The 25,354-nt window shown below is 46.9% G+C and overlaps 3 protein-coding genes across 4 annotated transcripts in view; all 3 read left to right on the plus strand.

Annotated features, from left to right (window-relative positions):
- LOC141106803 (uncharacterized) overlaps window positions 1-25,354 on the plus strand; it is a 164,869-nt gene that overhangs the window by 97,220 nt on the left and 42,295 nt on the right. Inside the window, exon 25 of the mRNA XM_073597730.1 lies at window positions 9,303-9,512. Within this exon, the coding sequence (XP_073453831.1) occupies window positions 9,303-9,512 (210 nt within the window). The remainder of the gene's footprint in view (window positions 1-9,302; window positions 9,513-25,354) is intronic.
- LOC141104948 (oocyte zinc finger protein XlCOF8.4-like) lies at window positions 3,917-8,252 on the plus strand. Its single transcript, XM_073594756.1, has 3 exons — window positions 3,917-4,085; window positions 7,433-7,547; window positions 7,892-8,252. Exons 2-3 carry the CDS (start codon window positions 7,470-7,472, stop codon window positions 8,240-8,242), a joined length of 429 nt encoding a protein of 142 aa, XP_073450857.1. The 5' UTR covers window positions 3,917-4,085; window positions 7,433-7,469; the 3' UTR covers window positions 8,243-8,252.
- LOC141104821 (uncharacterized) overlaps window positions 16,682-25,354 on the plus strand; it is a 36,311-nt gene continuing 27,638 nt past the window's right edge. The window contains exons 1-2 of one of the 2 annotated variants that reach the window (XM_073594593.1): window positions 16,682-16,732; window positions 21,568-21,682. The gene's annotated coding sequence lies outside the window, so the exon portion shown is untranslated. Of the gene's footprint in view, window positions 16,733-21,163; window positions 21,683-25,354 lie in introns of those variants that run through there. The other variant, XM_073594592.1, reaches the window with a different exon arrangement.

Genomic DNA, 25,354 nt, shown 5'->3' on the forward strand with positions numbered 1-25,354 from the left:
ATACAGTATGTCTGACGATCCTTCTTCAGAAGTCATGTGTCTGACAACCCCTACTTGGAAGTCATATGTCCAACAACCCCTTCTTGGAAGTCATATATCTGACAACCTTTCTTGGAAGGTCATATGTCCGACAACCCCTCCTTGGAAGTCATATGTCCGACAACCCCTCCTTGGAAGTCATATGTCCGACAACCCCTCCTTGGAAGTCATATGTCCGACAACCCCTCCTTGGAAGTGATATGTCCGACAACCCCCTCCTTGGAAGTGATATTTCATTTTGGGATAAGGAGACATGACGTTTATTATAATGCATATTGTATAACTTAACATCCCCTAACTCTGAACTCCGTTTTTTTTTTTTGCGATTTCACCTGATGTTTCCATTTTTCTGTATGTAAAAAAGAAAATACCAATAAATACTACATTAAAAAAAAGAAAGAAAACTCAGTTTGTTTCGCACCAAACTCTGCCTGTTAGCAGACAGGGCCATTTACCTATGCAACCCTCCTGATGGAAGAAGCAGGAAGTAATTACTCTCATTGGTGGTCGCAGCCGCAGCAGGAATTATACACCCTGTCACACTTAACAGGTGTAGCGCCTGCCAAGCGTGACCCATTCAAGTGAATGGGGCCTCTGTGCAAATGCCCTGCAACTGTGTGCAATGCATGCAGTTGCAGCATGCTAGTGTGGGATTCAAGGGGCTAAAGCAGGTGGTGAGGAGGTGATAAAATGTCACCCCCAAACTGCAAATGTAAGCAAGTCCCTACTGTCCTGAGCCTCCTATCGTAGTTACTTTTTAGGGGACCCCTAGGATGAGGACGGGGAGGGACACCATGGGAGGAGGGACGGGAGGGACGCTGTGGGAAGAGGATGGAGATGTATGCCATGGGAGGAGGATGGAGAGGGGCGTGTGGGATGAGGACTGGGGGGGATGAGGAAGGAGAGGGATGCCGTGGGAAGAGGACAGTGAGGGACCCCGTGGGTTGATTAGGGGGGAAGGACGCAGTGGGAGGACGAGGAGGGACGCCATGGGATGAGGACAGAGAGGAACGCGGTGGAAGGAGGAAGGGGAGGGATGCCGTAGGTAGGGGACGGGAAGGGACACCATAGGAGGACGGGCAGGGACCCTGTGGGTTTATAGGGTGGGAGGACGGGGAGGGAGGCCGTGGGAGGATGGGGAGGGACGCTGTGAAATGAGGACAGAGAGGGGCGCCACGGGAGGAGGATGGGGAACGGCGCTGTCGGAGTTGGAAGGGGAGGGATGCCATGGGAATTGGACGGTGAGGGGCGCTGTGGGAGGAGGATGGGGAGGGGCGCCATGGGAGGAGGATGGGAAGGGGCGCCGTGGTAAGAGGACGGGGAGGGGCGCCGTGGGAGTTGGAAGAGGAGGGACGCCGTGGGAGTTGGAGAGGGACAACATGGAATGAGTATGGGGAGGGAAGCCGTAGGTGGGGGATGGGAAGGGACACCATGGGAGGACGGGCAGGGACCCCATGGGTTGATAGGGTGGGAGGATGGGGAGGGACGCTGTGGGAGGACGGGGAGGGACGCTGTGGAATGAAGACAGAGAGGGACGCCGTGGGAGGAGGATGGGGAACGGCGCTGTGGAGGTTGGAAGGGGAGGGACGCCATGGGAATTGGACGGTGAGGGGCGCTGTGGGAGGAGGATGGGGAGGGACGCCATGGGAATTGGACGGTGAGGGGCGCTGTGGGAGGAGGATGGGGAGGGGCGCCGTGGGAGGAGGATGGGAAGGGGCACCGTGGTAAGAGGACGGGGAGGGGCGCCGTGGGAGTTGGAAGAGGAGGGACACCGTGGAGTTGGAGAGGGACAACATGGAATGAGGATGGAGAGGGACGCCGTGGGAGGAGGAAGGGGAGGGAAGCCGTAGGTGGGGGATGTGAAGGGACACCATGGGAGGATGGGCAGGGACCCCGTGGGTTGATAGGGTGGGAGGATGGGGAGGGACGCTGTGGAATGAGGACAGAGAGGGACGCCGTGGGAGGAGGATGAGGAACGGCGCTGTGGGAGTTGGAAGGGGAGGGACGCCATGGGAATTGGACAGTGAGGGGCGCTGTGGGAGGAGGATGGGGAGGGGCGCCGTGGGAGGAGGATAGGGAGGGGCACCGTGGGGGGAGGACGGTTGAGGGGCGCCATGGTAAGAGGACGGGGAGGGGTGCCGTGGGTTGATAGGGAGGGAGGACGGAGAGGGACGCTGTGGGAGGACAGGGAGGGACGCTGTGGAATGAGGACAGAGGGGGGCGCCGTGGGATGAGGACGGGGAACGGCGCAGTGAGAGGGGGAGGGGCGCCATGGGATTTGGAAGGGGAAGGACACCACGACAATTTGACGGGGAGGGGCACCGTGGGAGGAGGATAGGGAGGGACGCCATGGGGGGAGGGACCCGTGGGAGGAGGATGGGCAGGGATACCTTGGGAGGAGGATGGAGAGGGACCCATGGGAGGGGGGACAGAGAGGGGGAAAGAGGTGCAATTTTGGAGTTGCTCTGACCCAGTCGTCTAGCCACTACAATTTGGTGCTTGTCAAAGTTACTAAAATCCTTATTGGAGGAAACAACAAAAGAAAGACCGCCGCTCCAGATGAAATCAGTTGACTAAGACGCTTCGTACAGGTGCAAGCCCCGGGTCGCCTGCCGTGAAGGACTGAATTAAAGAAATTGGCTGCACACCAACGTAGTAGAACTCCATTTATTGAATGTTCCATATGATAAACATGATACACACCACATTTGCAATGCTGAAAAACAAAGGTGTACATAGTACCCCTATCAATTCACCAAAAAAGTGTCAAAAAGTAATAACACAGGGACAGTTTTTAACAAATCATTTATTAAAAAATAAAAAAGTGTCCCCCGATGTAAATCCATCTTCAATCACGCTACCCGCCACACCGCCGACCCAGAAAAAAAAAAAAGCCTGGCCTTAATTGATGGCCAACTGCCAAATGCCTCCTTCACCATCTGACAGTTATTATATAGGTAAGGGCGGGGCCACCTAGTGACGCCAGCTTTGCCCAATCAGGGCACAGAATGCACTGTGAATTGCAGTTCATTTGGCAGGGCGAACACCCTGCAAATTCGGGTGTTTCCCAAACGGGGGGAACAGCCAATGTTTGGCCTGAACTCATGCTTGGGCCAAACCATTCGCCTAACACTAGTAGCTAAGCTAGTTGGATGGCTGGACAGCCTAGGCTGAGAGGTTCCAACTGTGGGCCACTAACTAAGTGACAGTTGGCATCCATCTGGCCTTTTTTCTGACTCACCACTAATTGGGTGAGCTAGCTGGGTCTGAGCTTGACAGCTGGGTGGTGTAGTTGGACTTGGGCTCGACAGCGTGAGAACTTTGGTGTGATCATGACAGTGGAGTGGGGTAGCTCACCCAGCTGGATGGCTGGATAGCCTAGGCAATTCCAACAGAGGGCCTCTGCCTTTCTTCTGACCCACCACCAATGTGCAGCCGAAGGAAAGGTCCATGATGTAGCCACAACACAGCAACTGCTAAGGTCTCACTCTTTGCCCAGATGGAAGAAAGTCCCATAATTGGTGTCAGTGAGATAAAATAAGTTGTTGGTGTCAGTGAGAACAAAGTCTAATGCCAACCCAGCATTGGTGATACCCACCTGATCACAAGCTTCTGCTCCACTGCCTTTGCTCATGTCGAAGTCCTACTTTCACTGTCAGAAAGGAGATTGCTCAACCCAACAGATTGGTATAATTGCAGTGCCTGGTGATGGAACCCAGAGAGTCTTCTCACCTCACTGACACTCTGCATAGATTTCTGGAACCTGCTGGATGAGGACACCATGGGACAGTAGACTAAATCCCGGGACTGTCCTGCAACATCTGGGACACATGGCAACAATGACGAGGCCATTTTCACACTACGAAATGTTTCACGGGGCTGCAGTTCCTCTGAGCTCCACAAGATGTGATCTCACAACTACCCAGACAGGAAGTCTCTATGGAAGGCAGGAGGAAGTGATGTCAGGTATAAATAGTAAATTCCGGGTGAAAGGCGAGTCGGGAGGAAGTAGAGAAGAGACATTGCTGGACCTGGCAGTAGAGGAGGTAATAAGATCTTCTTTTCTATTTACACCCAGTAACCCCCCGTCATGTCTGTCCTCTTCCTCCATAGTCACTGTGATGTCTTTTATCTCCAGCAGATGATGATACACACATATATAGTGTGGAAACCTAGATTAACCCCTTCAGGGGAAAAACATTTCCCCCACTTATGGGACAGGAACATTCTCTTCATTTTGGAGATGTGTTACCTTCTCACCTTAGCAGTCTCCTGTAACGAATGAGATTCCGATTCGGGTTGTACTAAAATTTTGATCCCAATTTCCAGGATTCTAATTTTGGTTGAATAGTTTTGGTGCTCACCCATGCCTTTCGCAACCTTGACATGGTCAGCGGCCAATGATGGAGGAGGATGTGGATAAAACAACCCTTCACTATAAGAGAGGGTCTGAGGTCAACCATTAATGGGGGGGAGGAAATGGATAAAACCCAGCCTTCACTATAAGAGAGGGTCTGAGGTCAACCAATAATGGGGGAGGAAATGGATAAAACCCAGTCTTCACTATAAGAGAGGGTCTGAGGTCAACCAATAATGGGAGAGGAAATGGATAAAACCCAGCCTTCACTATAAGAGAGGGTCTGAGGTCAACCATTAATGGGGGGGAGGAAATGGATAAAACCCAGCCTTCACTATAAGAGAGGGTCTGAGGTCAACCAATAATGGGGGAGGAAATGGATAAAACCCAGCCTTCACTATAAGAGAGGGTCTGAGGTCAACCAATAATGGGGGAGGAAATGGATAAAACCCAGCCTTCACTATAAGAGAGGGTCTGAGGTCAACCAATAATGGGGGAGGAAATGGATAAAACCCAGCCTTCACTATAAGAGAGGGTCTGAGGTCAACCATTAATGGGGGGAGGAAATGGATAAAAATCAGCCTTCACTATAAGAGAGGGTCTGAGGTCAACAAATAACGGGGGAGGAAATGGATAAAACCAAGCCTTCACTATAAGAGAGGGTCTGAGGTCAACCAATAATGGGGGAGGAAATAGATAAAACCCAGCCTTCACTATAAGAGGGGGTCTGAGGTCAACCATTAATGGGGGGAGGAAATGGATAAAACCCAGACTTCACTATAAGAGAAGGTCTGAGGTCACCCAATACACGTACACATGACCAGACTTTCCGGCAGAAAAGGTCCGACGGAACGAATCCGTCAGACATTCCGATTGTGTATGGGCTTCATCGGACCTTTTCTGTCTAAAAATCTGACGGACCTTAGAAGTAGAAAATGTTTCAAATCTTTCCGACGGACTCGATTCCTATCTAAAAAAAATTTGTCTGTATGCGAGTCCGATGGCCTGAAAATGACACAAGGGTAGCTATTGGCTACTGGCTATTGAACTTCCTTTTCTAGTCCGGTCGTACGTCATCACGTTCGAAACAATCGGACTTTGGTGGGATCGTGTGTAGGCAAGTCCGTTTTGTCGGAACTCTGTCGAAAAGTCCTTTGGAGTTCAGTCCGACAAGAAGTCCGCTTGTGTGTATGCTTCATAAGAGAGGGTTTGAGGTCAGCCATTAATGGGGGGAGGAAAAGGATAAAACCCAGTCTTCTCTATAAGAGGGGGTCTGAGGTCAATCATTAATGGGGGAGGAAATGGATAAAACCCAGCCTTCACTATAAGAGAGAGTTTGAGATCAGCCAATAATGGGGGGGGAGGGGATGGATAACCCCCACCCCTCACTATAAGAGGAGGTCTGAGATCACTCAATAATGGGAGGGAGATGGATAAAACCCAGCTCTCGTTATAAGAGGAGGTCTGAGACCACCCAATAATGTGGAGATGGATTATATGACAGTAATGAGGCCTAAGCACACCCAAAACTGAGTCAGAAATACTGTCACACCCTTTTTATGTTAAAAAAGGCCAGTTTGTGACACAAGTAAAATTCTAATTCTTGGCAGAAAGGTCAGACAGAAAATGACACATCCCTTGTACCTCTTAGGGTCTGGGAAAGTTCAAAAGAACCACTATTCTCATAAAGAATGTCCATTAACCATTTCTTAACAGACCACTGATAACCAGAGATCTTCTGATGAGGTCCATCATATATTCCGTCACAGCCTGTTTATCCAGCCCTGGTTTATAAAACCCATTAAGACTTGTCATAAGCAGCGTAGCAGGCATTAAAGCAATATCTGAGGGTTTCTACTCACAGAGACGGGCTTTATGGCGTATCGTAAATGTTTTAGCAAGCAGCGGAATGTTAAATCAACATCTCCCGGCTGAGCTAAAATCTACACATAATTCATAACCTCTGTAGTGATTAAGTTAATAAAGATGATTCCACTAAATGTAGAAGACCACTACCATCATTCTAGCATTAAACACCCCCGTGTTATGAAGGGCAGTGGGGAAGTAAGGCCCATTACTACTTCATAGAAAGGAGCATTTCGGGAGGTCATGAGGGGTCTTGTTCAGAAGGTAATTTGTTTTGTTGAATGATAAAATAAGGGTTACTAGATCATGACATGTATACTCAGGATAGTAACATATTTATAAAACTGTACCTACATAATCATAAACATGTTTAACATCCCCTTGGCCACTCTGTAGACCCTTTTATTGGTCAGATCCTTTCTATCAGCACCTTCCTCAAGCATCAGTGAGGGGTGGCTCCATCTGCAGTCTAGAACACTCCTTTACCCTCGAAACAAGGAACATCTGCCAAGTAGGGATGAATTTAGGTGGGTTCGGAGAGGAGTCAATAAGTGGTCGAGGCATTCCCTTCCTAGCAGCTGCACATACAAGGGGCTTGTTATTGCCTGTCCACAGTGACAGCTATGCAGCATCAGTATCAGGCATAACATTCCAGCAGCCGGTGCTTTCTGTGAGCTGGGCTCTGGTAAGGAAGAGGTGGTGGACAATGAGATGACAGACTAGACTTGGGTGCCATGGAGGGAAGATCCAGACAGCTCTAGGGATGAGGTGAAAGAGGGAGAACAGGAGCATGTTGGAAGGGAAAAGGGTGTCCAACAACAAGAGCACTTCACAGTGGCCAGCAGAGAACAGGCATCTGGTGGTCATGGCATCTCCACTGCTGACCATACCCTTGTTGCATCAACTTGGCTACCACCTGTATTTGAAACAATATGAATCTCCACCAAGGAACTGGCAGGAGCTGCATCCAAGGTGCTGAGGAAGCAATGGTGGTTTGCGTCTCTTTGTATACAGGTGGTGTGGAATGTGTGGAGAACATACAAACACTAAGTAACCAAATCTACATTGCCAATTCCCACTTGCGGTAGCCAGCCTACTAACCCCTTATATCCCCATCCTAATATAGTACAACCAATACAGTCCAGATAATTCTCCACTATCCATCTACAGAGAAACCCACATAGATCACCTGACCACATCACTGAGGATGGAGGAGGACCGGAGTCACATGACTGAGAGGATATTAAACTTCACCCTGGAGATCATCTACCTGCTGACCGGAGAGGTGAGGAGGATTCTGGGAGGTCACATGACATCACTCTTATCTCTATTAATAAAACACAGACCTGACCGGAGAGGTGAGGAGGATTCTGGGAGGTCACATGACATCACTCTTATCTCTATTAATAAAACACAGACCTGACCGGAGAGGTGAGGAGGATTCTGGGAGGTCACATGACATCACTCTTATCTCTATTAATAAAACACACACCTGACCGGAGAGGTGAGGAGGATTCTGGGAGGTCACATGACATCACTCTTATCTCTATTAATAAAACACAGACCTAACCCAAAGGTAGAACATAATTTTGGGATATTATATGATATTACTGTTTTGCTTGAAAACAGAGTTTTTCTTCTATAAAATCTGGTGACCATATGACCATCATGATGCCTCTACCTCACCTTCTGACACCTAAGAAAAACAGCGACAAGAAGATTCTAGAAGTCACCAAGAAGATGATGGAGCTGCTGACAGGAGAGGTGAGGAGGATTCTGGGAATTCTCGGACATTATCCAGTAACAGACAAGGGATGTGTCTGGATGGTGACTGTATCATTGTGTGTGTCAGGTTCCTATAAGGTGTCAGGATGTCACTGTCTATTTCTCCATGGAGGAGTGGGAGTATTTAGAAGGACACAAGGATCTCTACAAGGACGTCATGATGGACAATCAGCCGCCCCTCACATCACCGGGTAAGAGGAGACTTTATTGTAAAGGAGAGAGCAGTACGGAGGGTCCACCTAGATCCCCCATCATCTGATAAACACATAGAAACAATGTATTCAGTCAGTGTGTGTGTTTCCTACAGATGGATCCAGTAATGGGAACCCCCCAGAGAGAGGCTTTTTTGAGCTGAACTATAGCTAAATACTAACATAAACCTCTATTAACAGCCTTACTGGGATGAAAAGCAAGGTCCCACCCCCAGTGCTGCATATCACCAGAAGCCTAGGCCTATGGTCACTTGTTCTATGGTAAAGGGTCTACAAGTCTACTTTGACCCTCTTGTTTATCAGAGATCACATGACCCAGTGTCTAGGCTTGTGGTTGTATAAAGAGCATGGACCTCCCAGTCCCCATTGGTTCCTGCTCTTCTGACAAGGCTGTGTAAATGTAGAAGTGATCTGGGAGGAGGACCAAAGGCCCTTTGACTGAAGAGGGGGGAGAGTCCCAGCTGGTTGGGACATCCACAGAGAACATCTGCTCACTCATATCTACCTGATCCAGATGGAATCTTGATGGAAGTGAACTAACCCTCTCATATCTATTGATGATGTTTTTATATTTTTCCAGGACACGCCATGGAGAAACCCTCAAAGGATCGTCTCACTTTATCTCCAGGTTGTAAAATGGAAGATGAGGACATCACAGGAGATTGTGGAGGAGAAAAGACAATGAGCTGCACTATGGATGGTGGACTTCACAGTGTGGATAGACCATGGAATCCCTCTGACTCTGAGCAACCTCGTACTGTGAGGGATGGTGTTGGAATTCAGGAGGAGGAGAAATGTTCCTGCCCTGAGTGCGGGAAATGTTTTAGCTCTAAATTAACCCTTTCTATACATCAGAGGTCCCACACGGGGGAGAAGCTTCATTCCTGTCCTGAGTGCGGGGAATGTTTTTTTCATATAGGAGAAGTCATCAAGCATTACAGATCTCACACGGGGAAGAAGCCTTATTTTTGTTCTGAGTGTGGGAAATATTTTTCAGAAAAGACGACTCTTTCCAGACATCAGAAACTGCACACCGGCGAGAGACCATTTTCCTGCCTTGAGTGCGGAAAATGTTTTATACAGAAATCAGATCTGGTTAATCATCAAAGATCACACACGGGTGAGAAGCCGCATAAATGCCCTCAATGCACAAAAAGTTATACACGGAAATCAGATCTCGTTAACCATCAAAGATTACACACGGGTGAAAAGCCGTATTCCTGTTCTGAGTGCGGGAAGTGTTTCTCGCAAAAGTACAATCTCACTGAACACCAGATAAGCCACAGAGGGAAAAAGCTGTTTTCCTGCGCTGAGTGTGGGAAATGTTATTCGCGGAAATCAGAATATGTCAAACATCAGAGATCTCACACGGGGGAGAAGCCGTATTCCTGTTCTGAGTGCGGGAAATTTTTTGTACAAAAATCAGAACTTGTCACACATCAGAGGTCTCACACAAGGGAAAAGCCGTATTCCTGTTCTGAGTGCGAGAAATGCTTTTCAGGAAAGATCGCTCTTTCCAGACATCAAAGATTGCACACGGGCGAGAGGCCATATGCCTGTCCTGAGTGTGGAAAATGTTTTAAACGGAAACGCACCCTTGATAACCATCAAAGATCTCACACACGGGAGAAGCCGTATTCCTGCCCCAAGTGTACAAAATGTTATACAAGGAAATCCGACCTTGATAGTCACCAAAGCTCTCACACAGGGGATAAGTTGTATTCCTGTTCTGAGTGCGGGAGATGTTATACATGGAAGTCAGACCTTGTTAAACATCAAAAAGCTCACACAGGGGAGAAGCCGTATTCCTGTCCCGAGTGTGCAAAACGTTATCCACGGAAATCAGACCTTGTTAAACATCAGAGATCGCACACAGGTGAGAAGCCGTATTCCTGTTCTGAGTGCGGGAAATGCTTTGCACGAAAGTCCAACCTTACAGAACATGAGATACGCCACACGGGGACAAAGCTGTTTTCTTGCTCTGAGTGTGGGAAATGTTATCTATGGAAATCGGAATTTGTCAAACATCAAAGATCTCACATAGGGGAGAAGTAGTATTCCTGCCCTGAGTGCGGGAAATAGTTTTTCACGGAAGTCTTGTTTGACCAGACATCAGAGAACCCACACAACCCTCAAGGAGTATTAGTATCCCAAGTGTGGGAAATGTCTTCTATATGGATCATATTTTGCCGTACATCAGAGATCTCACACCGGGAAGAAGCACACCTTGATATACACCTCAGAAAACACGTGACTGAGCGCTCCACTGTTCTTTATTTTTAACAAAAGACTTAAAAATTGGGGGTTTACTAAAACCTTCAAACTTTTGTCTGGCTTAAAAAGATTAAATATTTATATTCTTAAAAACATGATGTTCTCTCTACCTTTTCTGTGTCCCATGTCCTTCTGAATAAAAGTATTAGTATAAATGCCAACAGCCCAGTCTTGTGAAGGGTCAAGCCGTGTTTCTGGAACACCAACCACATCTTCAACCACAAGATCATCTTTCTTCCTCACTTTCACATCAAATCTAACATAGAGAAACTCCCCCTCCCATCTTTTCTATGTCTGGTGTCCCTCTAAACAACCCCTCCCTCTCCTCCGGCACCTTTCCTTCCCCGCTCAAACATGCACTGGTTACCCCCATACTCAAAAAACGCTCACTAGACCCCACCTGTTTGAATAACTTAAGACCCATCTCCCTGCTCCCGTTTGCCTCCAAGCTCATCGAACGCCTTGTTCATAACCAAATGAGTCGCTACCTCACGGACAACAACCTTCTCGACCCCCTACATTCCGGCTTCCACCCACAATGTTCTAATGAAACTGCCCTACTAAAACTAACCAATGACCTAATAACTGCTAAAACCAATGGCCACTACTCGATACTCAAACTTTTAGACCTCTCTGCTGCCTTTGACACAGCTGACCACCTGCTCCTCCTCAGCAAATTACACTCCCTTGGCCTCCGTGATTCTGCATTATCCTGGTTCTCCTCCTACCTATCTCAGCGCACTTTCAGTGTCACTTAAAACTCCATCTCCTCCGCTCCCCTTCCTCTTTCTGTTGGGGTACCCCAAGGCTCCGTCCTTGGGCCTCTCCTATTCTCGCTCTATACCTCTTCCCTGGGCCAGTTGATAACCTCCCATGGCTTCCAATACCACCTCTATGCCGATGACACACAGATCTATCTCTCCACTCCTCAACTCACCCCCTCCATCTCCTCACGGATCTCAAACTTACTGAATGACATATCAGTATGGATGTCACGCCACTTCCTCAAACGTAATCTTTCTAAAACTGAGTTTGTTATATTTTCACGGTCCCCCTCCTGTGACTTCATCTTTAATATCAACAACACAACCATTGGTTCCTCCACACATGCCAGGGTCCTGGGTGTAATCCTTGACTCTGACCTCTTCTTCAGCCCCCATATCCAATCACTGGCTAAATCCCGCCGCCTTAACCTTCACAACATCTCCAGAATTCGACCCTTCCTGACTAATGACACCACAAAGCAACTTATTCACTCCTTGATTATTTCCCGCCTTGACTACTGCAACTCTCTCCTTAATGGCCTACCCATAAGTAGGCTATCCCTCCTTCAGTCTATTATGAATGCTGCTGCTAGACTAATAAACCTCACTAATCAATCTGTGACTGCCGCCCCTCTCTGCCAATCCCTTCACTGGCTTCCCCTACCCCACTGTAAAATTCAAAATGCTAACCATAACATACAAGGCCATTCACAACATCACCCCCATCTACATCACCAACCTCATCTGTAGATATCGCCCAAATCGTCCCCTCCGCTCCTCCCAGGACCTCCTGCTCTCTAGCTCCCTTGTTACCTCCTCCCATGTTCGCATTCAGGACTTCTCCAGAGCCTCTCCCATCCTCTGGAACTCCCTGCCCCAGTATGTCTGATCAGCCCCTAACCTGTCCACCTTTAGGAGATCCCTGAAAACTCATTTATTCAGGGAAGCCTATCCCACACCCACCTAACAACTGTCCCCGAGCCACCGCCATCAAATCATTCTCTGCAGCTATTACCTTTTGTATCACCACCCCCTCCCTTTAGAATGTAAGCTCTACGAGCCGGGCCCTCCTGTATCTTTTGTATTGAAATGTACTGTAATTGTTTTGTCCCCCCTATACATTGTAAAGCGCTGCGTAAACTGTTGGCGCTATATAAATCACGTATAATAATAATAATAAACAAGAGGATCAGCATGAATACAAACAGCCCAGTCTTGTGAGGAGTCAAGCCGTTTTTTCTGGAACACCGACCACATCTCCAACCACAAGATCATTTTTCTTCCTCACTTTCACATCACATCTAACATAGAGAAACCCCCCTCCATCCTTTCTATGTCCCGTGTCCCTCTAAACAAGAGGATCAGCATGATAACAAACAGCCCAGTCTTGGGAAGGGTCAAGCCATGTTTCTGAAACACCGACCACATCTCCAACCACAAGATCATTTTTCTTCCTCACTTTCACATCACATCTAACATAGAGAAACCCCCCTCCATCTTTTCTATATCTCGTGCCCCTCTAAACAAGAGAGTCAGCATGAATATAAACAGACCAGCCTTGTGAGGAGTCAAGCCGTGTTTCTGGAACACCAACTACATTCTCATCACTGAAACCATCAACATCCCCCATTTTGCTCGGCAGGTTTCTGGATTTGGTGTATCGAATTACGTTATTATTTTGTAACATAATTTTTGCTGTAGTATTAGGTTTATATGTAATTGAGGGATCTCACTTTTTGCCACGTTAACCTTCCATCATCTTCTTTCATTTCACCCTCATGTCCCACCTACTCTTTAGGGATGGGATTTTGGCTGAAGTACTTCCAAAGGTTAGTTTTCAACTTTTCTCCTGCTAGTTTGAGGTCATGTCTCTGTGTTCTTGATCTTAGTTTCATATTAAAAATCCTGCCCTCCTGAACCTTATCCGCTTCCTTAATGTATTTAAAGGTTTCATGTCCCCCCTTTTCCCGTCTTTCCTCCAGACTGTACATATTATTTCCTCAAGTCTCTCCTCATATGTTTTATCCCTCAGATCTTTTATCATTTTTGTTGTTTGTCTCTGGATTCATTGTATCTTATCAATATCTTTTTATAAGTGAGGTCTCCAGAACTGGGCACAGTATTTTAAATGAGGTCTCGCTAAAAATCTATATAGAGGAATCAGGGCCTCCTTCCTCCTGCTGGTGACCCCTCTAATGATATATAGATCTATATTGAGGAATCAGGACCTCCTTTTTCCTGCTGGTGACCCCTCTAGTGATATAAAGATCTATATAGAGGAATCAGGACCTCCTTCCTCCTGATGGTGATCCCTCTAATGATATAAAGATCTATTTAGAGGAATCGGGACAACCTTCCTCCTGCTAGTGACCCCTCTAGTGAAATAAAATCTATATAGAGGAATCAGGACCCCCTCCCTCCTGCTGGTGACCCCTCTAGTGATATAAAGATCTATATAGCGGAATTAGGACCTCATTCCTCTTGCTGATGACCCCTCTAGTGATATAAAGATTTATATAGATGAATCAGGACCTCCTTCCTGCTGCTGGTGACCCCTCTAGTGATCTAAAGATCTATATAGATGAATCAGGACCTTCTTCCTCCTGCTGGTGACCCCTCTAGTGATTTAAAGATCTACATAGAGGACTCAAGACCTCCTTCCTTTCGGTGGTGACCCCTCTAGTGATATAAAGATCTATATAGAGTAATCAGGACCTTCTTCCACCTGCTGGTGATCTCTCTAGTAATATAAAGATCTATATAGAGGAATCGGGACCTCCTTCCTCCTGCCGGTGACCCCTCTAGTGATATAAAGATCTATATAGAGGAATCAGGACCTCCTTCCTCCTGCTGGTGGCCCTCTAGTGATATAAAGAACTATTCACTAGTCTAAACCCTAAATCTAACTGGGCTAGCTGTAAATGGGAACATGACCTTTCAATCGATCTAACAAACCAAGACTGGGAAAACATATATACATGTATACACAAAGGAACAGTAAATGTATATGCACAAAAAACGCGTTTAAAATATATTCCAGATGGTATAGAACTCCCATAAGGCTAAGTAAAATCTAGCCTTCACTCTCCCCACAATGTTGGAGATGTGAGGAGGAGATGGGATCATTGCTACATATTTGGTGGACATGTCCCAAATTACAACCTTTCTGGAAAGAAGTCCACCGAATTACAAACCAGGTCACCACCTTCAACCTCGATTTCTCACCAGAGCAATTCCTACTACATCACTCCTCGATTCCAAAAAGCGCATACCTCCGCTTACTTGCCATACACATGGTGAATGCGGTGAAGATGTGTGTTCCAGCCAAAAGGCGTTCCCCAGAATCACTGTCTATCACAGACTGGTTCAAACGAATACAAAAAACAGCCGAAATGGAAGACTTGATACATCAAACAAAAGTCACACCCTTTAAATTCACCAAACGCTGGTCTTGCTGGCTAAATTTTGTCACGACAGACGAATACAAAAACGCTACACCCTGATATGGCCTCGGGCATCGTGGCTCGGAAAAGGGAAAGGCAACCCTCCTAAATCTCCCTCCCCATTCACATACCCCCACACCCCTGATTTCCAAATCGGAATACTAACACTAAATCTGCTATACAACAACAAACAAATTTCCAACCGCCCTAGATATATGAAAGAAAATAAAGAACTGCTATCCTTCCTAAACTGATTATCCACCTAGTGACAAATGAAAATCATTATATTGTACCATATGTTCTATATCTTTAACAGAAATACTGCTCCATCTGTACGTTTTTGGGGGGTTTTTTTGTGCATTTTAGCGGCTGCGCCTGCGTTTGTACTTTCCTCTGTTATATCTTATATACCTTCAATAAAAACATTTAATAAAAAATAAAGAGCTATATTGAGGAATCAGGACCTCCTTCCTCCTGCTGGAGATCCCTCTAGTGATATAAAGAAGTATATATAAGAATCAGGACCTCCTTCTTCCTGCAGGTGATCCCTCTAGTGATATAAAGATCTATATTGAGGAATCAGGACCTCCTTCTTCCTGCAGGTGATCCCTCTAGTGATATAAAGATCTATATTGAGGAATCAGGACCTCCTTCCTCCTGCTGGTGATCCCTCTAGTGATATAAAGATCTATATAGAGGAATCAGGACCTCCTTCTTCTTGCTGGTGACCCCTCTAGTGATATAAAGATCTATATAGAGGAATCAGGACCTCCTTCCTCCTGCTGGTGATCCCTCTAATGATATAAAGATCTATATTGAGGAATCAGGTCCTCCTTCCTCCTGCTGGTGACCCCTCTAGTGATATAAAGATCTATATAGAGGAATCAGGACCTCCTTCCTCCTGCTGGTGACCCCTCTAGTGATATAAAGATCTATATAGAGGAATCAGGACCTCCTTCCTCCTGGTGGTGATCCCTCTAGTGATATAAAGATCTATATAGAGGAATCAGGACCTCCTTCCTCCTGCTAGTGATCCCTCTAGTGATATAAAGATCTATATAGAGGAATTAGGTCCTCCTTCCTCCTGGTGGTGATCCCTCTAGTGATAACTAAAGATCTGAGGGGGCTAGCTTGGCCTGGGCTTGAAAGCTTGGTCTGAGCTTACAGCTGGGTGTTGTAGGTGAACTTGGGCTCAACGGCTCGGGTCTGATCATGACAGTTGATTGGGGTTGCTGAGTCAGTTGAGCCTCTGCCCTTCTTCTGACCCAGAAGAGTCACTGTCAGTGACTATGTACGAATTATGGCCGACTATGGGTACCCCATGGTGCAGACATTGTTTCCCGAGGACAGCGCCATTTACCAAGATCATAATGCTCCAATTCACACAGCTGGCTTTAAATGGTGGTTTGACGAGCATGCAGATGAACTCTCACACCTTCCCTGGGCGCCGCAGTCACCAGACCTCAATATTATGGAGCCACTATAGTCAATTTTAGAGAACGAAGTTCAGGCTTTGTTTTTGGCCTCTGGCATCTCTATGAGAACTGGAACAATTTTTGCGTGAAGAGTGGTGTCAGATTCCATTATCCACCATCCAAGACTTCTATTTGTCAATTCCCAGGAGAATTCAGGCCGTCTTGGATGCCAAAGGTGGCCCAACGTCGTATTGGGGAACGGTTGCGTTCTTTTACCTGGCGTTTCCATAATTTTACCCAACCCCTGTGAGCCTCTATAGGCAGGGGTAGTTTTTAGTTCCCCTTTAATTTTTGGGCTGCTCCCTGTTGGGTCATTTTCTCTGGGTTGGCCCTGCCTGCTGTTGTTCAAACTGTGAGATGTTTCTTTTGGGGCTGCAGTTCCTCTGAGATCCACAAGGTGGTGATCTCACTTCTACCCAGACAGGAAGTGATGTCAGCTACAGACAGGAAGTTCCGGGTTAGAGGTGAGTCGGGAGGAAGTAGAGAGGAGACATTGCTGGAACTGGCAGCAGAGGAGGTAATAAGATCTTATTTTCTATTTACACCCAGTAACCCCCCGTCATGTCCGTCCTCTTCCTCCATAATCACTGTGATGTCTTTTATCTCCAGCAGATGATGATACACACATATATAGTGTGAGAACCTAGATTAACCCCTTCAGGGGCAGAACATTGTCTTCATATTGGAGATGTGTCACCTTCTCACCTTTTCCCACCAATGACCTCTTCTCCTTGGCAATCTCTTCTAATAAAGGATGAGGATCACAATCAATTTCTTTTCAAAATTTGATCCAATTTCCAGGATTCTAATTTTGTTTGAATTTGTGGTTTATTTTAGTAAAGGGACTTATATAGGCGTCGTCAATTTACCGAGCGCTTTATATACGTATAATAGACATCAGTCCCTAACCTCAAGGAGCTTACAATCTAAGGTCCCTATCTCACATTCATAGATACAGTATCTCACAAAAGTAAGTACACCCCTCAGTCACATTTTTTGTAAATCTTTTCTTCTATCTTTTCATGTGACAACACTGAAGAAATGACACTTGTCTACAATGTAAAGTAGTGAGTGTACAGCTTGTATAACAGTGTAAATTTGCTGTCCCCTCAAAATAACTCAACACACAGCCATTAATGTCTAAACCGCTGGCAACAAAAGTCAGTACACCCCTAAGTGAAAATGTCCAAATTGGGCCCAAAGTGTCAATATTTTGTGTGGGCACCATTATTTTCCAGCACTGCCTTAACCCTCTTGTGCATGGAGGTCACCAGAGCTTCACAGGTTGTCACTGGAGTCCTCTTCCCCTCCTCCATGATGACATCACAGAGCTGGTGGATGTTAGAGACCTTGTGCTCCTCCACCTTCCATTTGAGGATGCCCCACAGATGCTCAATAGGGTTTAGGTCTGGAGCCATGCTTGGCCAGTCCATCACCTTTACCCTCAGCTTCTTTAGCAAGACAGTGGTGGTCTTGGAGGTGTGTTTGGGGTCGTTATCATGTTGGAATACTGCCCTGTGGCCCAGTCTCTGAAGGGAGGGGATCATGCTCTGCTTCAGTATGTCACAGGACATGTTGGCATTCATGGTTCCCTCAATGATCTGTAGCTCCCCAGTGCCAGCAGCACTCATGCAGCCCCAGACCATGACACTCCCACCACCATGCTTGACTGTAGACAAGACACACTTGTCTTTGTTCTCCTCACCTGGTTGCCACCACACACGCTTGTCACCATCTGAACCAAATAAGTTTATCTTGGTCTCATCAGACCACAGGACATGGTTCCAGTAATCCATCTCCTTAGTCTGCTTGTCTTCAGCAAACTGTTTGTGGTCTTTCTTGTGCATCATCATTAGAAGAGGCTTCCTTCTGGGACGACAGCCATGCAGACCAATTTGATGCAGTGTGCGGCGTATGGTCTGAGCACTAACAGGCTGACCCCCCACCCCTACAACCTCTGCAGCAATGCTGGCAGCACTCATACGTCTATTTCCCAAAGACAACCTCTGGATATGATGCTGAGCACGTGACCTCAACTTCTTTGGTGGACCATGGCGAGGCCTGTTCTGAGGGGAACCTGTCCTGTTATACCGCTGTATGGTCTTGGCCACCGTGCTGCAGCTCAGTTTCAGGTATAATACAATAAAATACAAGAGGATTAAGAGGGCCCTGCTCAGAAGAGCTTACAATCTAATAGGGTGGGGGCAGGTGGTACAAAAGATTGTAACTGTGGGGAATGAGCTGGTGGAAGTGGTAGGAGATTAGTTGGAGACATGATAAGCTTCCCTGAAGAGATGAGTTTTCAGGGATCGCTTGAAGGTAGCAAGAGTAGGGGATAGCCGGACAGGTGGAGGTAGCGAGTTCCAGAGGATGGGAGAGGCTCTGGAGAAATCCTGGAGACGAGCATTGGAGGAGACAAGAGAGCTTGAAAGCAGGAGGTCTTGAGAAGAGCGGAGAGGACGATTTGGGTGATATTTGGAGACAAGATTGGTGATGTAGCTCGGGGCAGAGTTGTGAATGGCTTTGTATGTTGTGGTTAGTATTTTGAATTTAATTCGCTGGGTGATTGGGAGCCAGTGTAGGGATTGGAGGAGAGGGTTGGCAGATGCTGATTGGGAGCCAGTGTAGGGATTGGAGGAGAGGGGTGGTGGTCAGTGGAGGGATTGGAGGAGAGGGTTGGCAGACACTGAGCGGTTGGTAAGGTGGATAAGTCTGGCAGCAGCATTCATGATAGACTGAAGAGGGGAGGAGCCTATGGAGAGGTAGGCCAATGAGAAGGGAGTTGCAATAGTCAAGGAGAGAGATAACAAGGGAGTGAATGAGGAGCTTGGTGGTTTCATTTGTTAAAAAGGGGCAAATTTTAGCGATGTTACGGAGGTGAATTCTACAAACTTTTGACAACGATTGGACTTGGGGCTGAAATGACAAGTCAGAGTCTAGGATTACACCTAGCACCCTGGCGTGAGGGGAGAGACTGATAGTCGCATCGTTGATTTTGATGGAAAAGTCATGGAGGGGGCACGGGCAGGGGGGAATATTAATTGTTCAGTTTCTAGAGATTTAGTTTAAGGAAGTGGTGCAACATCCATGCTGATATGTAAGTTAGTAATGCGAGAGGAGACTGAAGGAGTGAGGTGAGGAGTAGACAGATAGATTTGGGTGTCATCGGCGTATAAGTGGAATTGGAAGCCGTGGGCGGTTATCAAGTGTCCAAGGGAGGAGGTGTAGATAGAGAAGAGAAGGGGTCCAAGAACAGAGCCTTGGGGGACCCCCACAGAAAGGGGCAATGGAGAGGAGGAGACAGAGTTGTAGGTGACACTGAAGGAATGCTGTGATAAATAGGCAGAGAACCAGGATAGAGCAGAATCTCGGAGGCCAAGGGAATGTAGTTTATTGAGAAGGAGTGGGTGGTCAACAGTATCAAAGGCCGCAGAGAGGTCAAGTAGTAGGAGTATGGAGTACTGGCTGTTGGTTTAAGCAGTTAGTAAATCCTCTTGATGTGTCCTCCTCCTCCCAGGCACAGAACATCCAGTATTCAGCCAGAACTGCTGGTGTGTCCTCCTCCTCCCAGGCACAGAACAGCCAGTATTCAGCCAGCAGTGCTGATGTGTCCTCCTCCACTAATCCAGCCAGACCCAGTAAAATTGGTGATGAGGAGTCACGTCGCTGAAGAACAAAGCTGAAAGATGTTCACGGGTTGGCACGTAAGCGACCTGAATTTGCTACCGACCAGGGCCTCCACCCTATTTCTTCTTCAGAAAGGACTACACACATACCTTGTCCTTAAGATAAACTCCACCATTTTGTGTCACGCATGCTCCAAAGGCCTGTGACCCACCTTCACTCCGTAGTACTCACACTCTCATTGCCCAAGGCCTACCTTCTTGAATTAAGAAGTTCCACACAGTAGGCTTTTTTTAACGGTTTCCCGGGAAGTAGCAGGATAACATTCTGCACAACCATTTCTTCAAAGTTACCAGTGCAGTCCAACTTAGAACTTAGATAGTCCAGCCAATGCTCCCATTCTCTCTCCGCTGTGAGTTTCCTTATCATGGGTCCTCATCCAGAGCCTCTTGCCAGTCCATCCCCGAAGGCCACTCTCCTGCCCAGGTCACATACTGTACCTACATATTGTAAGTTTGGGGTGACTTTTTTACCATACTACTGTCTGACTTGGGCTCCACCCAGTACAGCTTTGAAAAAGGGTACTGACTCCACCACCAACCACTCAGGAGAGGGGCTCTACTAAAAGGGGTTCTAACCCCTGCTTACAGGCATATCACAGGGTACTTTTGTGGCCTTGCCTCGACTCGTGTCCCAACCAGGTAGCACATCTCAGGAGGGCGAACAAAGCAGGAAAGTAGCTCCAGGGCAGCAGATCTCAGGGTACTTGTGTGGCCTGGTCTCAACTCAAGTCTGCCCAGGTATCGCATAGCAGGAGTGTGAACAAAGCAGAAGGGCGCTTCTAGGCCAGCAGATTACAGGGTCCTTCTATGGTCCACGCGGGTAGCACATTGCAAGGGGGTGACATGTGCAGTATCAAGAGGGGGAAGCAGGGAGCATCCAGCAGAAGTCACGGGGTCCTGGGAAAGGTGGAGGACTTCTGTCACTTGGCTGCAACACAAGCAACAGCACAGCAAAGTGGGAAGCAGGGCTGCAGCCCAGGTCCAGGCAGGCAGCGTCATCATTGAGAAGAAGGGGCCAGGAGGAAGGTAAGACTCAGTTAACCCTCCTTTACATCCCTTGGGTTTTAAATACCTGGGCTTGGGGCTCAATCCTGTGGCCAGGCACCAGGTTGCCCTGGTGATAGGCTCTGCCGTCTTCTGCTCAGCCACACATAGCAGCATAGCCTTTTCGATTCCAAAAGACACAGCAGAATGCAAAAAAAGTGGGGCCGCGCCTTGACCGATGGGGAACGGTGCGCCCCCCACAGAGCGGAAGGTCTGCAGCCATGCATGTACCATACGCAGTTACAGACGGGCGTCTGACTGTCTGGTGCCTCGCACACAGCTGGTGTGGGGTGGAGGGACCTTCATGCAAAGGGGGTTGGGAGAGGAATGGTGATTTGGGCTTCCCTGTCTGCCTTCATGCAGTTGGTGTAGAGTAGTGTGGAGACATGCGGGGACTGGAGGAAAAGGATACGCATGACAATCTCAGTTAAAAAAGACTTTTTTTACAGGTAGATTTAGCCCATGTGTTTTCATTAGGCAGTACTAACTTACGAACACCGTGTAATCCAATCTACATGTTCCAATTCCAACTGGGGGAAGCCCACCTATAAACCCCTTATATCCCCATCCTAATATTGTACAACCAATACAGTCCAGATAATTCTCCACTATCCGTCTACAGAGAAACCCACATAGATCACATGACCACATCAGAGAGGATGGAGGAGGACCGGAGTCACATGACTGAGAGGATACTAAACCTCACCCTGGAGATCATCTACCTGCTGACCGGAGAGGTGAGGAGGATTCTGGGAGGTCACATGACATCACTCTTATCTCTATTAATAAAACACAGACCTGACTGGAGAGGTCAGGAGGATTCTGGGAGGTCACATGACATCACTCTTATCTCTATTAATAAAACACAGACCTGACCGGAGAGGTGAGGAGGATTCTGGGAGGTCACATGACATCACTCTTATCTCTATTAAAACACAGACCTGACTGGAGAGGTGAGGAGGATTCTGGGAGGTCACATGACATCACTCTTATCTCTTATAATAAAACACAGACCTGACCGGAGAGGTGAGGAGGATTCTGGGAGGTCACATGACATCACTCTTATCTCTATTAATAAAACACAGACCTGACCGGAGAGGTGAGGAGGATTCTGGGAGGTCACATGACATCACTGTTATCTCTATTAATAAAACACAGACCTGACCAGAGAGGTGAGGAGGATTCTGGGATTCTAACATGATATTCCTATTGGTTCTCCAATACAGAGATTTCCTCTTGTGAAGTCAGGTGATCATATGACCATCACAGTGCCTCCATGTGACTCCCTAAAACCTGAGAGACACAACATGGAGAAGATTCTAGAAGTCACCAAGAAGATGATGGAGCTGCTGACAGGAGAGGTGAGGAGGATTCTGGGAATTCTGGGACATTATCCAGTAACAGACAAGGGATGTGTCTGGATGGTGACTGTATCATTGTGTGTGTCAGGTTCCTATAAGGTGTCAGGATGTCACTGTCTATTTCTCCATGGAGGAGTGGGAGTATTTAGAAGGACACAAGGATCTCTACAAGGACGTCATGATGGACAATCAGCCGCCCCTCACATCACCGGGTAAGAGGAGACTTTATTGTAAAGGAGAGAGCAGTACGGAGGGTCCACCTAGATCCCCCATCATCTGATAAACACATAGAAACAATGTATTCAGTCAGTGTGTGTGTTTCCTACAGATGGATCCAGTAATGGGAACCCACCAGAGAGATGTCCCCGTCCTCTGTATTCCCGGGATTCCACACAGGAAGATCACACCATCCCTCACCATCATCAGGTAGATGAGGAACAATCTCTGGTAGTTGTGATTGATACACAAGCATGTTTGTTACAATTAATGTTTTATTATATATTTAGAGAGGAAACCTCGGGGATTGTAATATTGTTAAAGAAGAGTATAAAGAGGAGTATGGTGTGATGGAGGAGCTTTTGGAAGGACACAAAGATCTCTACAAGGACATCATTATAAAACCACCTAATAACAGAAACCCACCAGAGAGATGTCCCCGTCCTCTGTATTCCCGGGATTCCACACAGGAAGGTCACACCATCCCTCACCATCATCAGGTAGCTGAGGAACAATCACTGATAGTTATACAGTAATTTAAACTCAAGCTGTTACAATATGTTCTCTCTTTTAAATATTTAGAGTGGAAACCTCAGGGGTGATAATATTATTAAAGAAGAGTATAAAGGGGAAGATGAGAAGTATGGTGTGATGAAGGAGCTTTCTGAAGGACACAAGGATCTCTACAAGGATATCATAATTGAGTCATCAAGTAACAGAAACCCACCAGAGAGATGTCCCCGTCCTCTGTATTCCCGGGATTCCACACAGGAAGGTCACACCATCCCTCACCATCATCAGGTAGATGAGGAACAATCACTGATAGTATCATTAGGATCTGTACATCATCTGCATTGTTACCATTGATGTCATTTTTATAATATATTCAGAGTGGAAACCTGAGAGATTCTAAAGTTGAGGTTAAAAAAGAGGATGGTTGGGTGGAGGAAGTACGCAAAGATCTGTACCAGGACACCATGGTGGAGTCATCCAGTAACAGAAACCCACCAGAGAGATGTCCCCGTCCTCTGTATTCCCGGGATTCCACACAGGAAGGTCACACCATCCCTCACCATCATCAGGTAGGTGGAGTTGAGGGTCGGGAACATAAAGTGATTGAACACTCTGACATGTGGAGACGATGTGTGGACTCTACAAGATGATATTTTCTATGTGATCTCACATCATAAATACTTCTATGTTACAGATGTTATTTTCTGCCATTCTGTTGGTTTAGGGTGAAGATCTGATGAACATGAAAGTTGAGGGTGAAGTAAAAGAGACGTATGTGAGGGATGATCAGCAGTCTATGGAGGAGGCTGGAATGACGAGGACATTCATAGAGGAGGACACTCCTACAGAGATCAGCACAGGTGACCCATAATATATTCTTCTCTTATCTCTGCTCTGTTACTGCTCACTGATTGGTCCAGAGTAGGGAGCTGAGTGATATCAGCCAATAATAGGTTGATAATGGTTGGTTCTTCTTTCAGCTGAATTATAGCTAAATGCTAACATGAACCTCCATTAACGGTCTTGTTGGGGTCTCTCCACGGGGTCCCGGCTCTTGATTGGATAGATTGATAGCAGCGGAGCCATTGGCTCCCGCTGCTGTCAACCATATCCAATGATGCCCGCAAAGTAACCCCCCCCGGGAGAGCGCTTCTCCCAGGGGGTTATCTGATGTTGGGAGGAGCCGCTGGGGGACCCCAGAAGACGAGGTTTGGTGCCACTCTGTGCAAAACGAGCTGCACAGTGGAGGTAAGTATGATATGTTTGTTATTTAAAAAAAGAACCCTTACAATCACTTTAAAAGCAAGGTTCCCTACAGTGCTGAAAATTGAAGAAAACAGCTAAACGGCCGCACTCCGAATAACATCTTTTATTCGTGGCAAAACAGTGTGGAAGATCCAAAATCTCTTACATCATGGTGATGAAAGGTAAAGACAGACTAACGCGTTTCACATCAATATAGATGCTTAATATACCTATGATTAAGCATCTATATTGATGTGAAACGCGTTAGCCTGTCTGTACCTTTCATCAGCATGATTAAGCATCATACCTATGATTAAGCATCTATATTGATGTGAAACGCGTCAGCCTGTCTGTACCTTTCATCAGCATGATTAAGCATCATACCTATGATTAAGCATCTATATTGATGTGAAACGCGTTAGCCTGTCTGTACCTTTCATCACCATGATTAAGCATCATACCTATGATTAAGCATCTATATTGATGTAAAACGCGTTAGCCCGTCTGTACCTTTCATCACCATGATGTAAGAGATTTTGGATCTTCTAAACTCTTTTGCCTCAAATAAAAGGTGTTATCCGGAGTGCGGCTGTTCAGCTGTTTTCTTCAATTTTCTACATGATTGCAGAGCCTGCACCTGAAGTTATGAGTGGGGAGGCATTAGAGACACCAACACGCTTGGAGCAGCATCGCTACCTTATATTTTAGACTGAATCTTTCCCTCCAGTGCTGCATATCACCAGAAGCCTAGGCCTGTGGTCACTTGTTCTATGGTAAAGGGTCTGCAAGTCTGAACTTGGACCTCTTGTCTTATCAGAGGTCACATGACCCAGTGCCTAGGCTTGTGGTTGTATAAAGAGCATGGACCTCCCAGTCCCCATTGGTTCCTGCTCTTCTGACAAGGCTGTGTAAATGTAGAAGTGATCTGGGAGGAGAACCAAAGGCCCTTTGATTGAAGAGGAGAAGAGTCCCAGCTGGTTGGGACCTCCACAGAGAACATCTGCTCACTCATATCTACCTGATCCAGATGGAATCTTGATGGAAGTGAACTAACCCTCTCATATCTATTGATGA

Source organism: Aquarana catesbeiana, linkage group LG08, assembly GCF_042186555.1.
Source record: "Aquarana catesbeiana isolate 2022-GZ linkage group LG08, ASM4218655v1, whole genome shotgun sequence".
NCBI lineage: Eukaryota > Metazoa > Chordata > Amphibia > Anura > Ranidae > Aquarana > Aquarana catesbeiana.

What these genes read in the sequence shown, in the direction of transcription:
- LOC141104948 (XM_073594756.1), top strand. Translation starts at nt 7,470, where the DNA reads ATGGAGGAGGACCGGAGTCACATGACTGAGAGGATATTAAACTTCACC. An exon ending in TCTACCTGCTGACCGGAGAG is followed by an intron (nt 7,548 to 7,891) that starts GTGAGGAGGATT and finishes GCTTGAAAACAG; the next exon opens with AGTTTTTCTTCTATAAAATC.